This window comes from Heterodontus francisci, chromosome 10, assembly GCF_036365525.1.
Source record: "Heterodontus francisci isolate sHetFra1 chromosome 10, sHetFra1.hap1, whole genome shotgun sequence".
Lineage (NCBI taxonomy): Eukaryota > Metazoa > Chordata > Chondrichthyes > Heterodontiformes > Heterodontidae > Heterodontus > Heterodontus francisci.
Genome location: NC_090380.1, coordinates 16859524 through 16877874, shown reverse-complemented (window position 1 = coordinate 16877874; position 18351 = coordinate 16859524). Strand labels below are relative to the sequence as shown.

The following is an 18351-nucleotide window of genomic DNA, read 5'->3' as shown; positions in this document are numbered from 1 at the left end:
GTTGCAAATGGTGCTGAACATTGTACAGTCATCAGCAAACATCCTCACTCTGACTTTATGATGAAGCAGCTGAAGATGGTTGGGCCTGGGACAGTACCATGAGAAACTCCTGCAGTGATGTCCTTTGTGGTAGGTATGACTCCAACCAGTGGAAAGTTTTCTGGATTCCTGTTGACTCCGGTTGTGCTAGGGCTCCTTGATGCCACACTTGGTCAAATGCTGCCTTGATGTCAAGGGCAGTCACTCTCACCTCACCTCTGGAATTCAGCCCTTTTAGACCTAGGCTGTAATGAGATCAGGAGCTGAGTGGCCCTAGTGGAACCCAAACTGAGCTTCAGTGAGCAGGTTAGTGCTGAGTATGTGCCATTTGATTGCACTGTCGACGACACCTTCCATTACTTTGCTGATGATCAAGAGTGGACTGATAGGGCAGTAATTGGCTGGGTTGGATTTGTCCTCCTTTTTGTATACAAGACATATCTGGGCAATTTTTCACATTGTTGGGTAGACGCCAGTGTTGTAGCTGTACTGAAACAGTCTGGCTAGGGGCGCGGCAAGTTCTGGAGCACAGATCTTCATTACTAATGCCAGAATGTTGTCAGGGCCCATAGCTTTTGCAGTATCCAGTGTCTTCAGCTGTTTCTTCATATCATGTGGATTGAATTGAATTGACTGATATCAAAGGAGAATCAAAGGAGAAGTTGTCAATCAAGAACAAATTGAGCCAGGCGGAGGAGGGTGGTGATGGATGGAGACTGTTTGGAACTCCATTCATAAAGGCATCAGAAGGTCCACCGAATGTCGTGGTGGGGGCTGGAGGTGTGAAAGGATTGGATGTCCATGGTGAAAAGACGACGATCAAGGCCATGAAACTGGAAACTTAGTGGTGGAGGACATCAGAAGAGTCGGGGGTATAAAACAGATGCGAGATAGGAAATAGAAATTGCGCGGGGCAAGAACAGGCTGAAATGATGGTTCTACCAGGGCAGTCCTGGTTGTGGATCTTCGGAAGGAGGTGGAAGATGATTTTGTGGGGTGGGGGACTAAGAGGTTAAAGGTTGAATGAACAGATAACCTGTTTTAATGCTGTTCATTGAGGAAGGAATATTGGCCAGGACACTGAAACACAACTCAAGATTAATACCCATTTGAACAAAATTTCTGGAATTACTCGAGCATATAATATACCTAACTTTCTCTGGTGTCACACTTTGAATATGTAATTAGATCATGCCTGTATAATGTTTATAATATGAAGGAAGATGGCAGAAATAAATATGATTTATTCATTGGAGGCCAATCATCGCAGTCCCGGGACATCACTGCAGGAGTTCCGTATGGCAGGGTCCTAGGCCCAACTATCTTCAGCTGCTTTATCAATTACCTACCTTCCAACTTAAGGTCAGAAATGGGGTTCTTCGCTGATGATTGCACAGTGCTCAGTCCCATTCATAACTCTTCAGATAATGAAGCAGTCCGTGCCCGCATGCAGCAGGACCTAGACAACATTCAGGCTTGGGATAATAAGTGGCAAGTAACATTCATACCGCACAAGTGATAGGCAATGACCATCTCCAACATGAGAGAGCGCCTAATCACCTCCCTTTCATATTCAATGATACTACCATCACTGAGATCTGCATCAACAACCTGGAAGTCACCACTGACCAGACAAGAACTGGAATAGCCACATAAATTGCATGGCTACTACAGCAGGTCAGAGACTGGGTATTTAGCCCTGAGTGGCTCACCTCCTGACTCCCCAAAGCCGCTCTACCACCTACAAGGCACAAGCCAGGAGTGTGATGGAATACTCCAAGTGCCTGGATGGGGGCAGTCCCAACACTTAAGAAACTCAATGCTATTCAGGAAAAAGCAATTCACTTGATTGGCACCCCATCCACTGGCTTAAACATCTACTCTCTCCACCCTTGGCAGAGGTTCAAGGCAGTGGTGCACCACCACCACCTCAAGGGAAAGTAGGGATGTGCAATAAATACTGGCCTCGCCAGTGACACCTACATCCTGAAAATGATAAACATATAAAGCAGTCTGAACTTAGGATTTAAACTGCAAATTGCCTTATCTGTATGGTGTTATTAGTGGATAGTAGATAGAAAGGATGCTCAAAGTGTATCTGAAACCCATGTACAGTGAATTTAATTTTTAAATAAGGGTGGTTAAATGGGTTTATAGCCATTGCTAGGATCTATGTGATATGGAGATGATTTTGAAATAAAGTGTAGGTAGCACAGAATGATGGAAGTTCAATTACCACCATCTCCTTGTCTTAGATACATTGCCTGGGGCAAGTTCCTGGCCTCCACTTGCTGCATTCCCATCAGGAGGAGGTAATATTGATGCAAAAGGTGCTGCCAGTTTATTGCCCTTTGTTGCCTAGCTGGTATCAGAACTGCACTCCCAGCTATGAGGTGGGGTGGGGGTGGGGAGGTGGTGTAGAGGAGAAGAAGAACCCTTTTTAACAGAAATAGATCTTGGAATATAAATGGAGAAATAAAGAGAGCAACGATAGTAGTCAAGCAAGAGGTCCCTGAAGACCAGATGAAGTTGGATATCTGCATAAGGAAGGCTGCATTAAATAAAACAGGAACATAGGAACAGGAGGAGGCCATTCAGTCCCTCAAGCCTGCTCCACTATGGATGATCTTATAAAGCAGTCTGAATTTAGGATTTAATTCCACTTATTTTCCTTTGCTCCATATCTCTCGGTACTCTTGCTTAGTAAAAGTCTATCGATCTCAGACCTGATAATTTCAATGGACCCAGCATCCACAGCTGATTGGCAGAAGAGAATTCCAGATTTCCACTATCTTTGTGTGAAAAACTGTTTCCTGATTTCACTCCCGAATGGCCTGGTTCTAAGTTTAAGGTTATTCCCTCTTGTTTTGGATTCCTCCACCAGAGGAAATAGTTTCGTTGTATCTACTCTATTAAGTTCTTTAATCACCTCTAATCTTCTAAAAATCAGGGGAATACAAGCCTGGTCTATGGAACCTGCCCTCATTATTTAATCCTTTAAGCCCTGGTATCATTTTGGTGGAACTTAGAAGGTTAAGGGGTGATTTGATTGAAGTCCTCAAGATATTAAGGGAAACTGACAGTTTCTCTTTATCTACCCTATTTCTGCTGGTTGGGGAGTCTAGGATTCAGCGGCATAGTCTAAAAGTTAGAGCTAGACCTTTCAGGAATGAAATTAACACTTCTACATGCAAAGGGTGGTAGAAGTTTGGAACTCTCTTCTACAAGCAGCAATTGATGCCAGATTAACTGTTAATTTTAAATCTGAGGTTGTTTGATTTTTGTTACCCAAAGGTATTAAGGGATATGGAGCGAAGGTAGGTGTATGGAGTTTGGTCATAGATCAGCCATGATCTCATTGAAAGGCAGAACAGGTACAAGGAGCTAAATTGCCTACTCTTGTTCCTATGTTCCCATGGTAAATCTGCACTGCACCTCCCTTCCAAGATCAATATAGCCTACCTGAGGTTTGAATGCAACACTCCAGTTGGGGTCTGATCCCCAATTCTGCAAGTAATACATTTGATATTTGAATGTTCACTGAGCAGAGTATATGTTCAGATTCTTCCCACCTATTCTAAAAATCAGTGGTGACTATTATGGCAAATGCTTTTATTTTCTTTTTATTTATTTATTTAGAGATACAGCACTGAAACAGGCCCTTCGGCCCACCGAGTCTGTGCCGACCAACAACCACCCATTTATACTAACCTTACAGTAATCCCTTATTCCCTACCACCTACCTACACTAGGGGCAATTTACAACAGCCAATTTACCTATCACCTGCAAGTCTTTGGCTGTGGGAGGAAACCGGAGCACCCGGGGAAAACCCACGCAGACACAGGGAGAACTTGCAAACTCCACACAGGCAGTACCCAGAATCGAACCCGGGTCCCTGGAGCTGTGAGGCTGCGGTGCTAACCACTGCACCACTGTGCCGCCCATTTATAAAAGTTTAGTCTTCTGTAAAGTGCAGACATAGAATGCAGCAATGGCACTGCTGCCAGTGGTTCCTTGGTGACAGGGGCAACACAGTGGTGGCACAGTGGTTAGCACCGCAGCCTCACAGCTCCAGCAATCCGGGTTCGATTCTGGGTACTGCCAGTGTGGAGTTTGCAAGTTCTCCCTGTGACCGCGTGGGTTTTCGCCGGGTGCTCCGGTTTCCTCCCACAGCCAAAGACTTGCAGGTTGATAAGTAAATTGGCTATTATACATTGCCCCTAGTATAGGTAGGGGAACTGAGGGAAGGTGGGGATGTGATAGGAATATTGGATTAATGTAGGATTAGTATAAATGGGTGGTTGATGGTTGGCACAGACTCAGTGGGCTAAAGGGCCTGTTTCAGTGCTGTATCTCTAAATAAATAAATAAAATAAATAAATTGGCAAAGGCAGGGATGCTGTTGGTGGCAGTGCAGAAACAGGTTTAGGTAAAGGTGCTTTTACTGCAGATAGCCAAACCAGAATAGGCTCTTATCAGTTATAGGACAAATGTCTTATATTCCCCATTCTACTTGGTGAAACAGGGGGCAAAGACTGACAGACTGTTTTAGATCACAGTGACCCTGGCAGGTATTTATGAGGAAAAGCTGAAATACTTACCAAAGGATAATGCCATTCCCAACTGCAGCAAAAAGTTCAGTGTCACTATTGGCATCCATAGGAATCATTTGCTGACAGTCTGGATCCTTCTCCAAAGCCTTGTTGATCCAATTAACAAAGGCATATCTTTCTTCCTCTACAAGTAATAAGATGATACTTGAATGGTAATTTATTGCTCCAAGATGATAGGAAAGGCCTCAGAGTGCTGAAGATTTCTAGACCAATCAATGTCTTCAAAATTTTCTCAAAAGTATCTCTTTGGTTTTCCCCTCCCCTGTACATTATATATAGTACAACGTGCAGTCCACAGTATCTTACAAGACAGTAACATATCAATAATTGAGAGCACAAAATTCATACTGCCAAAATTAAGAGGGACAGACTTTTCAACACTTGTCACAAAACACTTGTTCCTGCTTAAAAACAAGCATCAACAAAGAAATGTGAGCCAATAACATAGTATTTGCAATCAGAGTCCTATACACTTCAGTTAAGGAGCCCTAGTTTTATCACTGATCTGTGCAGCGTACAGGGACTCCAGTTAAATGACTCAATTATGATCGGGGAAATTCCACTTCACCCACGATGTCCTGCATGTGTGCAAGACACAGTGAGGAGGCTACTGATAGCTGCAATCATCAATTCCTGCAATGTTTTAAAAAAAAGCTTCATTACTTTAACCTTTTCTCAGAAATTTGCAAATTTTTTGGCAGTACAGAACTTGAGTACTGCTGAAAACAAACATTTTGTTGAAGCTCTTCGTCTTGCACTCATCAGGACAATTCACAAGAATACTAATGTAAGGGAAAGCAACAAATTTATACTGTATGAGAAGAGAGTGCTGATTGGTTGGCAAGTGGACTCTGATTGGTAGAGGCATTGCCATGGAGAATACACTAGTTTATGGCAACTCTCAGTTAACTGCCAAGCTTTGTTTGAAATTTAAACCAGGCAGCTTGACTTTGATTGGTTAAGGCATTGCCCTGAGGAATGAACCAGCAAGTGGCATTACATATCATTCATATATGAGATGGATTCGAAATCTTTCAGGATTAGATAGCTGCAACATTCACTTAATACTGAATTGGTTTGACGTGCTCTGCAGGTTATTAATTTATATTCACATACCAGAAATATATACATTAGTAAAGATGATAGAGTTAGATTTAAAAAGTAATAACTGTAATAAGTAAAATATTCAGTACACAGGAGTGAGTCTATTAAATGTTAAAGTGGGGTCAGACTGTGCATTTTTATATGCCTAAAGCCTATGAAAGTAGTAGATTTGTGCAGGTCAGAAGGTAAATGCAAGGGAAGGAGGTCCTTTGGCCCACTAACATCATCTATCCAGAATTTAAAACAACAATCTACAGCCATCATCCCACCATCTGGCTGTCTCTTTTCACCTCCACTACTCTGGTCCAGAAGAACATTCCAAATGTTAACCACTCTAAAATGACGTCCTGCCTGACGCCTGTCCTCAATTATTCTTTTGCCAATTTTAATCTATGGTGCTTTATTCTAGTATCCAGGTACAAAAACCTTAGTCTGAAAAGAAACACTCACATGTGCATACATTGCAGAGATGAACAGGTCTGTGATACATATATATCACATGTCACACTAGCCTCAGCTTGTGCAATGTTTCCACATTTCAGACCAAATTCTAGTTCAATGTTATGGAAGCTAATTAAGCCATAGCCGCTAAATAGGATGTTGTTCCTGTGTCCCTGGACCAAAGACCATTAAAATGGAATGTATTTTTCTGAGGCTGCATTTAGACTACACGATCACTACATATAATATAGTACCTATACATATGCATTCTGAACCCTTACTTTAAAAGTAGACTAGGTGTTCAGCATAAAATTATATAGAATACACAGCACAGAAATAGGCCACTCAGCCCAACTAGTCTATGCCTTTGGTTAGGCTGCACATGAGCCTCCTCCCACCCTTCTTCATCTAACCTCAGCACCAAAACCTCCTATTCCTTTCTCATATGTTTATCTAGCTTTCCCTTAAAAGCATCTATCAAAAACATTCCAATCCACTTTGTTGCACCAAACTAGAATGTAGTTTAATTCAAACTATGTGAGATGAACAAGTCACCCTGAAGTACCTGAGTAGGAGTGCTGTGTTCCTTCACTGGATTTTTCAGTCCCATGAACAGCGCAGATTCCCTCCTTCTTTAAGAGTTGCTTTCTGAATGTTTTAGCAACATCACTGCTCTTTAAACCATAGTAAAGCTGTGAAAATGCAAGAGATGAGTATTTATCCACTGTTATTCTTATATTTCAATAGGGGAGCTAAGATTTATCAACATCAAGCAAGTTCTGGCAGTGAGCTTTATAAAAATCAGCAAGACGAACACAGATGATAAATCAATTTGGAGCTAAGACTATGAGGAGCCACTGCCAGTGTGGGGCCTTGTGTTTATGCTTCATCCCAATGAGTGTTATTTGTCAACCATCCATTAAAAAAAAGTATGCAGAGTAACAAGATGGCATGAAAGAAGGCAGCAACAGGTTTACTGCAGCAACAAGTTACCACAATGGATTCAGGAGGTGAAAATGGAATCAAAGGATGTTCTAGCCCAGAAATGGGCCATCAAATCTGGGTGTGTGCTTTTCTCCCTAAACCACTGTCTAATCCTGATCTCCTACTGCTCCCACACCCTCCAATTCCAGCAACCATCTAATTCACTTTGAAAAGAACTTATGAACTTTAATTTAACACAGCTTCTGACAGAGAGCTACACATTCTAAGAAGCTTCCATGTGATGAATTCTTTTCTAACCTCCCTTTAATACCTTCTGTGATTCTTTCTATTTCATGCGCTCGTTACTATCATCAACCAGTGAAAACAACCCATAACCTTCTCATAATACTTCATAATCTTGAAGACATTGATCAGGTCACCCCTTAACTTACCCAACTCTAATGAAGTCCAGTTTATCCTCATAACTGTAACTTCACTCCTTGTTCAACCATAGCAAACCGCTAAGATTCAAAGAATCTGATTTTAGGGAAAAAAATTCCCTGGATAATTCTAGATTAAAATTACGTTTATTTATCTGAGGATTTTTACTTTAAGAACTTTGTCATTTTTCTCTCTCCTCTAAACAGAAACACATTTAAGAACTTATATTTACACCTTTCACATCTTCAGGATGTCCCAAAACACTTCATAACCAAAGAAATATTTTTGAAGTGCAGTTACTGTTATAATACAAAAAATGGCAGCTGCCTTTTTGCAAACAGCAAAATCTCACAAACATAATAGTGATAATGTCCAGATAATGAAGCTGATTATTTTAATACACGATTTATCTAGACAATTTTCTTATATGATGAAAAATTTGTTGAAAGTTTTTACGCTGATTCCCAGTCTTGATCACTCAGAGGAAGGCAGCTCAAATAGTTGTGGAACTCAAGCCCAGAAGGGAAAAAGTCTAATATATTATCTCAAAGGCACAATATTTTAGCAGCAGTATTTTGTTTAGGTATCTGTTACTGACCCCTGTAACAGAATTAACCTGCACTTCAAATGGGTGAAGATTTTTCTTGGGTTATGACCATGGTTCCAGTCTGCAGTTACAGATCGCATCCACCCAAATACACATGCTCCCTCTTTCATTTCCATAGCAATGCCAGATTTAAGTGGGGATGGCCCAAAAACAGCATTGAGGCTCAGTGCTTTTGTTTAATTAGTAAACATGTCTTACACACAAGAATTTCCCAGGTCTGATACTTTGGTCCTGTTCGGAGTTAGTTGATCTCTGCATAGAACTACTCAAATTGGTCTCAGGACCTCTGGGTTATGCAGGGGAAAATGACCAGGGCAGCCATTTCTCATCATTATCTAATGACTCCCACATGGATTGGATGAGAATAGGATCAAGCTGAACTGTGATCCTGCTGTGGGGGGGGGTGGGGGGGGGGGGGGCGCGGGCGGGGAGGGAGAGTGGGGAAGAGCTTTTCAGTTCAGACTCAAATTTAAGTAATGACTATTTGGGCAGGAGAGTGCCTGGTGTTTATGAATCCATGAGCCAGTAAAGGGCCAACATCAAGAAAGGAGGGAAAGGGAGAAAGAGGTTAATTGGTGAGTAAAAGAAGCAAGAAAGGTTTTTACTAAGCTTCCTGCCGCTGTAACAGGGCCAGTTTATTGTTGTCTACCTAAAAGAGGAGGGATCTATCTGCCTGAGGATAAAATGTAGGATTGACTCCTTACTGGCTGATTTTGTTATTGATTGATGTAGCTATTGAAAATGAAGCAAAGTATTCATTTTTAGCAATACGTGTCCAGTATTTTAGAATAAATCACTTATTTAACAAATTTGTAAACAGTATCATGGAACCTAACTTTTTTGAAGAGGTTACAAGAGAATATTTCCAGCCTGCTTCAGAGAGAGAGAAAATGGAAGGGAAAGGGGCCAGGGAGGGATGGTTAAACACCCCTGTGCATTGTGAAAATCTAGTTTTATGTTATTTAATTAGAATTGGAGAGGTGATAGTTACTTGCAAAATAAAGTGCATCTAAATTGATTTAAACTCGAGAGGCAGGAAGATCTTTATTTTATTTTTATTTAGCACTGAAACAGGCCCTTCAGCCCACCGAGACTGTGCCGACCATCAACCACCCATTTATACTAATCCTACACTAATTCCATATTCCTACCACATCCCCACCTGTCCCTATATTTCCCTACCACCTACTTATACTAGGGGCAATTTATAATGGCCAATTTACCTATCAATCTGCAAGTCTTTGGCATGTGGGAGGAAACCGGAGCACCCGGAGGAAACCCACGCAAACACAGGGAGAACTTGCAAACTCCACACAGGCAGTACCCAGAATTGAACCCGGGTCGCTGGAGCTGTGAGGCTGCGGTGCTAACCACTGCGCCGCCCCACTGAATGCTTCCTTCCAGTAGTGGATACATGGCACAAGAAAGTCAGGAGTTTGTAAAGGCCATTCAGACTCCATGTGTCGTTACTCTGCCATCATCTAAATTTCTTCCCCCATCTTCCCTTAAAAAATAATTAAGCAGTGCTATTAATGCTTCTTCTGAACATCCTTTTTCAACAGAGATCGTCAAAGTATCAATTCATCCGAAATAACAACCTCCCCTGAGAGTCTACTCCACATGCTGACTATCTTGCAGAAAAACAAGTTTCCTCTAAACTTTAATCTTGCTTGAATTGTGTATTTTGTACATGCATCCTCTAATGCTATACACTTTCTCCAGGGTAATTAGTTTAGTTCAATCTTATTTATACTTATTATTTTACAGATCCATACCATGCCCTCCGTCAGTCTTTGCTTTGACATAAACAGGTCTATTCCCTTCAGCTTTTCTTCAGATTTAGTCTTCAACCCCAAAGCCTGGAATTATTTTGATTACTTCTCTGAAGCCTTTCTAACACATCTCTAGCTAAAACTGCAGATCATACTCCACATTGGTCTCACCACTAATCAGTAGTGTTAGTACGACTGGTTCTGGTTTGGAACTTAATGCCTCCAAGGGTATTCCAGTAGTCAATCTACCTTATTAATAATTGCTTCAAACTGACCATATACTTTCAAAGGATGATCAAGGTTCATTCGCAAGTCCTTTTCCTTACCAGATCTTAACAGTGAAGATCCTTCTACATTATGCACTCATTAATGGCCCATTTACATATATCAACCATGCTTGGACATAGGAGCACAAGGGAAATGTAGTACAGTCATCTGAATAATACATCCAATGAAACCACTGTGACACAGTTTCTATTGCTGGCTATTTTTTGAGCAAAAGCTGTAAAACCCTCGAGACTTTCTGACCCATATCAGAGAAAAAAGAATCCCTATGAATCTCAAACAGGACTAGCCACTTTGGGACAGATTTCCTACCAAACTCCAGGTAACACAGAGTTCCAGTGAGCTCATGCCCTCTGTAAACACATGATGGTACCTCATTGCAACCCTCAGTCCACAGAAACATCTATGGTGTTCAAAGAGAGTGCTCCAATTCTCAACGATATTGTATTTCTTGAACACTCTGAGCTGAACTTTTGGGGCCCATGAAAATAACGGCGCTGGCTGGCATGTCAGTTTATAGGACACTGTTCCTGGCGTCGGCAATGATAATCAGGGTGGGGGTCAGGGCAGGACAGAAATCCTGCTCTCCTCCCTATTGAGGCCAATTAAATTAGTTAAAAAGCTTGTTAAGAGCTTGTTAGGGGGGAGGATGAAATAATTAAAGGGGCACATGGATTGCAGAAGCTGTCAGTTTCTATTCAGCTGAAGAGAGGCTGGTACAGAGTGGGGAGTCAGTCAAGGCTGCCCCAGGGCATCACCCTGGCACCATAAGAAGGTAGCAGGGCAAAAGGGGACTCTGATTTTGGTAAGGAGGTGTCCTTGGCACTGCATAGGTGGCAGGGAAAGTGGGCACGCAGCATTGAGCACTGAATGGGGTAGTCACTCCCTAGCACAGTAGAGGCAGAAGAGCAGGGAGCAAGGCTGCCAAGGACAATTGGGTGGCCGCCTGCTCAGAAGGAAGGCTGCAGTTGGCAATGGGGGCACTACTGTCAGACTTTGGGTCAGAAGGGCAGAACTCCAGGCATCAGGAGGGCATGGGAGAGGAAAGAGGATCAGGAAGGCAACAGAGGCCAAACCCTCAACACAGGATCTACCACTGAAGACAGAGCTACCTGGGGATGACCAAGATCCAATGCTTGAGGAGACTGTGACTCTCCAGGCAGATGGTCACAGAGATCTGTGCCCTTGTCGCCAAAGATCTTACACCTCACAGCACTGCTCACTATGCCCTGCCAATGGCCGTCAAAGTCACTTGAACTTCTTTGCTGTGGACCTCAGTGGCATCTCAAAAAGCTGTGCACCACTGTATCTTGGTGGTCACTGATGCCCTCTTTGCCAGAGCTGCACAGTACATTCACTTTATGACAGATACCGCATTGCACGGGCAGAGGGAATTGGGTTTCGCCTCCATCGCTGGATTCCCCCAAGTGCAGGACATCATTGATTGCCCCCATATGGCTGTGAAGGCACCCAGTGACTGGCCAGTGAGATTCATCAATAGGAAGGGCTTCCACTCCTTCAACATCCAACTGGACTCCAGCACAATGAGTTTCCTCCGTGTGTGCATGCACTTTCCTTGCAGCTGTCATGACGCCTTCATCCTCAGCCAGTCCAGGCTGCCTCAGATCTTTACTCTGACCCCCATGCGTGGATGGATTCAAGGGGACAAGGGAAATCCCTTGAAACAATGGGTTACTGACCCCTCCATGGGAGGCCCAGACAAAGGCACAGAGGCAATACAGCCTATGCCACCTGCTCAGTAGGACAACCACTGATCAGACCTTCGGGTTTCCGAAGAGGCAATTCCAGTGCCTGGATAGGTCAGGTGGCACCCTCCAATACCCTCCTGCAAGGATTCCGTCATTGTGGTGGTCTGCTGCACTCTCCATTACATAGCCCTCCAGAGAGGTGTGGACCTTGAGGAAATAAGACCATGGAAGGAGACAGCCCACTGGGGGAGGAGCCAGGAACAGGAGTTGGGAGAAGAGGCGGCATAGGGAGATGATGCTGAACAGAGAGATGCCTATGCTCATGACGAGGTGACCGCCTCCTGCCACCCTCTGGGAAGAGGACCTTTCTCCTCTTTCTCATGGCATCCAGCATTAGATCCAGGTCAGCATTGGTGAAGCGAGGAGCAGTCCTGCTTCAGTTGCCAGACCTCTGGCTCCCCTGCAACTTCCCTCTGGTACAGTGGAAGGTTTTGGCATAATCAACTGATCTCTCCCTGTGGACAGCCAGCAGCCTCAATAATGGCTGCCATGGGGAGTCTAAATGAATGCAACACTTCATCCGACCCAGCTCCACTCCTGCTTCCACTGGCTCTAAGTGGACAGGAAACCAGTCTCCATAACAGAGGCTTCCCCACATGAAAATCTTAGTTTTAATCAGCTCCCCACAAGAGGCAGGTTTCTGACACCCCCAAAAACTTGGCGCCTATGTTGTGGAGAGGGGTGGGAGAGAGAGGGGGACGTGGGGGAGAGAGAAAAAAGGAAAAAAAAAAAACTTAACATTCTTAAAATCTCCAACAATTAATACCTGAAGGAATGAAACTCCACATTTGTAACAGCTAATTTGCAGATCCAGAGAGGTTGTTTGACAGTAATTAACACTTGTCACTCTATTAAAAGGGTACTTAGGCTGGAATGGTGAAGACACAACTTTCTGTGGTAAGTTTAATTCATATCTACCATGCAAATACAGCAACTTCATGCCATTCAATGCATTTCAATCGCGTGCCAAACAGCGAGATGCCGTTTTTGCGAAGCTAATGGCGGAATGGCGTAACTCTGATAGCGACTTTTGCACTTTCGCCTTTAACTGTGCAGCCACCTGAAGCTGCTGCACCATTTGCACATAAATAACGGCCAGAACAATTATCCTCACCATTATTTTGATAGCAAAATCTAGCCCAACAAAAAAATGGGTTGACAACTTCATTAAACAGCAAAAGTAATTTCACACCTTTGTAGCTTAATTATCACATAGCGTGATTTCACGCGATTTGGTCTTCAAAACAAACATTTCTGATGTACAATAATATCTTCAATTCATCCTCAGCTCTACTTTGAATTAAACTTTCAAAATTAAGAAAGAATAGGGCAGGGCATATAGAAGCAGACTGTTTGCCATAGTTGAGCTGTCTAGAATGAAGGGCCGTTGGTACAAGATTAAATGTAAGAGATTTAGAACAAATGTCAGAAGAAGCTTCTTTACAATGGTGTAAGGCTGTGGAATTCACATTCAGGATTAGTGGTTGATGCATAAAATGTCAACATTCAAGATTAAATTGCTAAAAGCACGGCCACCAATAGTGGAGTGATTAAAATTGGGGATGTACAAGATGCAAGAAAATTGGAGGGGTGTAGGGCTAGAATAGGTTACAGAGATAGGGAGTAGAAAGGCCATGGAGCGATCTGAAAATAAGAATGAGAATATTAAAATTAACATGTTGCCAAACCGGGAGTCAATGTAAGTAAGTTAGCACAGAGGTGCTACCAGAAGGACGTGGAGGCTTTGGAGAGGGTACAGAAGAGGTTTACCAGGATGTTGCCTGGTCTGGAGGGCATTAGCTATGAGGAGAGGTTGGATAAACTTGGATTGTTTTCACTGGAACAACGGAGGTGGAGGGGCGACATGATAGAGGTTTACAGAGTTATAAGCAGCATGGACAGAGTGGATAGTCAGAAGCTTTTTCCCAGGGTGGAAGAGTCAGTTACTAGGGGAGATAGGTTTAAGGTGAGAGGGGCAAAGTTTAGAGGGGATGTGCGAGGCAAGTTCTTTACACAGAGGGTGGTGAGTGCCTGGAACTTGTTGCCGGGGGAGGTGGTGGAAGCAGGTACCATAGAGACGTTTAAGAGGCATCTTGACAAATACATGAATAGGATGGGAATAGAGGGATACGGACCCCAGAAGTGCAGAAGGTTTTAGTTTAGACAGGCATCAAGATCTGCGCAGGCTTGGAGGGCCGAATGGCCTGTTCCTGTGCTGTACTGTACTGTTCTTTGTTTGTTTCTTTGTTTGAAAGGGACATGGGGTGAGTTAGGGATACAGATAGCAGAGTTTTGGATGAGCTCAAGTTTATGAAGGATACATGGTGGGAAGCTGGAGCAATGGAATAGTCGAGTTGAGAGGTAATGAAGGAGATTAACAATGGTAACAATGTAAGATTCAGCAGCAGATGAGATAAGGCAGGGGTGAAGATAGCAATGTGATAGAAGTGGAAGTAGGTGGTCTTGGTCATGGAAAGAATATGGGGTTGGAAGCATCGCTCAATGTCAAATAAGACACCACGGTTGTGAACAGTCTTGTTCAGCCTCATACAGTTCCCAGGGAAAGGGATGGAGTTCGTGTCTAGGGAACAATGATTGTGGCGAAGACCAAAAACAATGGCTTTGACTTTCCCAATATTTAACTCAAGGAAATTTCTGCTCATCCAGTAGTGGTTGTCAGTCAAGTAGCGTGACAAATCAGAGACAGTGGAAAGGGTCCAGAGAGGTGGTGGTGGTGTTGTAGGTTCTGTGTATTTCTATATAAACCCATTTCTTTGAAATCAAATTCGCTTCAGGCTCGATGACCTTTTTAACCTTATTACTGTATTTCCCATATTCTCGGTCACATTACTATTCCACTCTACACAACATATACACCTTTTCCTTGGTTCGTAATTCAATTTACAGACAAAGTAAGGAAGAAAGTTTTGGAGATTATAACGTCAGAGTTCATGAATTGTACCATACTTTATGTTTCGTATGTTTTAGGTTCAAAAAGTAGTTAATTTTACATTTATGAAATACAGTGTTGCAGTTTGAAGGGAAGTATGACAAACATATAATCACATGCTAAATTCAGACATCTTTTATATTGTAGCAAAGGTTAAATTAAGAATTACTTTCTTGCCTATATCAAACAATATTTGTCCTTCAGATGAAACATTAAACAGAGGCCTGCTTGCCCCCTCAGACAGATGTTAAAGATTCCATGATGCTATTTGGAGAGAAGCAGGCAAGTCCTCCCTGGTGGACTGGTCAATATTTATCTCTCAAACAAAATCACAAATAAAATCTGGTCATTTTCCTATTGCTGCTTGTGGGACCTTGCTGTCCCAAATTTGTTGCCCCATTTCCTACATCACAATAAAGTAGCTACACTTCAAAAGTACTTCATTTGCTGTAAAGCACTTTGTGAGATGTCCTGAGTTCATTCATTCTTTATATTAATTTTATAATGATAGGGATTTAGCAATAATGTTCAGTAACTCAGTCTTCTCAGTCAAAAATAACTCCAAAAGGACACAGAAAGTAACTTACTGCAATAAAGTCATCAAAACTGATCTGGTCCTTTGAACCTTCAGAGGCCATTAGGTTTTCTTTTATTTCTCGTATTTTGTGGCCTGGTAATGGCAGATTGGCTTCTTTAAAGAGGTTCTGGAGTTCATTGTTATCAATGTATCCAGACTTATCGATGTCTGAAAAGAAAAAGGAGGTCCGATTAAAGCTTTCAAAATCCTTTAAATGACAAAAGAACTAATGTCTTTCCCCATCAAGGCCATTCCCACCTTAGTCTGAGTATTAGACATCTGGGAGCAGAGTTTCCGCTTTAGGTGTAATCTGCAATCGGGCGCAAATTGTGTGTTTTGAGAAGTACTCATCAAGTTTCCACTCCAATTTATTGACATATTGCTGAACATAAATGGCACTATTAGTGCAGCCAAATCCTTGACCGTCTGGCAAGTCTCCTCTGCAGCCTTCATCAACTTTGTTTTGAGACAGTTACAAGGATGGTGGTGGGGGCGGGGGGGGCGGGGTTGTTGGTTGGTCAGTTACCAGCATGGAAACATTCATAGAGCATAGTGCAGCTAGATCTTCTATTAGCTGAAGGTAGGTTGGCATGGCCAGCAGAGAGAGTGGTAGCTGCATCTTCAAACTGAGAGCAATGGAATACCAGTGACACGTTCCCACAATATGACTTAACCGGAGGTACAATCAATACACCTTCAGTTCTGTCAGTCTCAGTTGTTCTTCCCGAGTTAACTAGTGTTAGGGTTATGTAATTAGATTACTCACCAATTTTTGAAAATGCAGTTTGAAGCTCTTCCAGCTCTTCATTGGAGATCTGTACTGTATCTGCCATCTTCCTCGAATATCTCTGTACAAGCAAATAAATCTGAAAAAAAAAATTAGAATACGTGGTTTATTACTTTCAGGTTCATATTCAGAAAATGTAATTTCTCTCAACAGTCCTCATTCCTACAATTTACTTTAAATGATCCAGAAAGACTTAACACAAGAAAGCAAATACATTATTTTTCTTTGTCAGTTGATATTATAACCCTGATCTTGGGTCATAACCTTATAATCCTCTCTTTCTGCCTGACAATTTGAAATCACAAGCTGTATAAAACACTAGCTAGGCCACAGCTGGAGTACTGTGTACAGTACTGGTCACCACACTATTGGAAGGATGTGATTCTACTGGTGAGGGAGCAGAGGAGATTCACCAGGATGTTGCCTGAGCTGGAGCATTTCAGCTATGGAGAGAGACTGGATAGGTTAGGGTTGTTTTCCTTAGAGCAGAGAAGGCTGAGGGGGGACCTGATTGAGGTATACAAAATTATGAGGGGCATAGATATGGTAGATGGGAAGAAACTTTTTCCCTTAGCGGAGGGACTAACCAGGGGGCATAGACTTAAGGTAAGGGGCAGGAGATTTCGAGGGGATTTGAGGAAAAATTTTTTCACCCAGAGGGTGGTTGGAATCTGGAACGCATTGCCTGAAGGAGTGGTAGAGGCAGGAACCCTCAACATTTTAGAAGTATTTAGATGAGCACTTGAAATGCCATAGCATACAAGGCTATTGGTCAAGTGCTGGAAAATGGGATTAGTATAGGTGCTTGATGGCCAGCACGGACACGATGGGCCTGTTTCTGTGCTGTATACCTCTATGACTCTACGGTCGTAACAGCAGCAGTGAGAAGTGCATTCCTAAAGCACTTTTCACGTCTTCATCACCCCAAGGCAGTTTACAGCCAATTTGCACACAGCAATGTTTCACAAACAGCAATGAGATAAATGACTCGTTAGTCCGTTTTTGCTGTCGTTGGTTAAGTGATAAATATTAGCCTGGAGATCAGGACAACTCTGCTGTTCTTCTATGAAGAGAGGGATCTTTTACATCCACCTGAATAGACAGAAGTGGTATCCATTCTACACTTCCAAGACAGACTCTTCAACATTGTAGTACTTTGAGTACTGGTACTCAAGTGCCAGCACAGGTCACATGCTGAAGTCCCACAGCAGTGCTTGAAACCCTGACCTCTGACAAAGAGGCAAATCTGCTACAAAATGAGCCAAACTGACATATACACAATTTACATTCCAGTGGCTTAACAACGGACAGAAGTTGTGCAGAAAAGTGCTATACAGTCAGGAGGGAGTCTTCAACATTGCCTCTGGACCTCAAGGTGTCTCATGGCACCAGTCAAACAGACAAGGAGACCTCTTGCTGATTACTGCCTATTGTACTCCCTCAGCCAATGAATCAGTACTTCTCCACTTGTGAGAAGTACTGAGGGTAGCAAGTGCACAGAATAGGTAGGGGACTTCAATGTCTATCTCCAAGAGTGCCATCACTACTGACCAAGCCCTGTAAAACACATCTGCCAGACTGGGCCTGTGGTAGATAGTGAGAGAATTAGCAGGAGGGAAAAATCTATTTGACCTCGTCCTCACCAATCTACCAGTTGCTGGTGCATTTGTCCATGACTGTATTGGTAGGAGTGACCACTGCAAAGTCCTTGTGGAGATGAAGTCCTGTCTTCGCACTGAGGACACCCTCCACTGTGTTCTGTGGCACTACCACCCTGCTAAATGGGATAGATTTAGAACAGATCTAGCAATGCAAAACTGGGCATCCATAAGGCACTGTGGGCCACAGCAACAACAGAAATGTATTCAGCCAAAATCTATAACCTCACGGCCAGACATATTCCTCACTCAACCATTACTGTCAAGCCAGGCGACCAACCATGGTTCAAAGAAGAGTGTAGAAGAGCATTCCAGGAGTAGCACCAGGCATACCTAAAAATTAGGTGTCAGCCTGGTGAAGCTACACAGGACTACATGCATGC

General features: G+C 42.8%; 1 protein-coding gene across 1 annotated transcript in view; it reads right to left on the bottom strand.

Annotated features, from left to right (window-relative positions):
* LOC137374314 (plastin-2-like) overlaps positions 1-18351 on the bottom strand; it is a 72601-nt gene that overhangs the window by 40198 nt on the left and 14052 nt on the right. Inside the window, exons 2-5 of the mRNA XM_068040170.1 lie at positions 16290-16389; positions 15534-15691; positions 6764-6890; positions 4642-4777 (exon numbers count right to left, since the gene is read on the bottom strand). Coding sequence (XP_067896271.1) covers positions 4642-4777; positions 6764-6890; positions 15534-15691; positions 16290-16356 — 488 coding nt within the window. The 5' untranslated portion in view covers positions 16357-16389. The remainder of the gene's footprint in view (positions 1-4641; positions 4778-6763; positions 6891-15533; positions 15692-16289; positions 16390-18351) is intronic.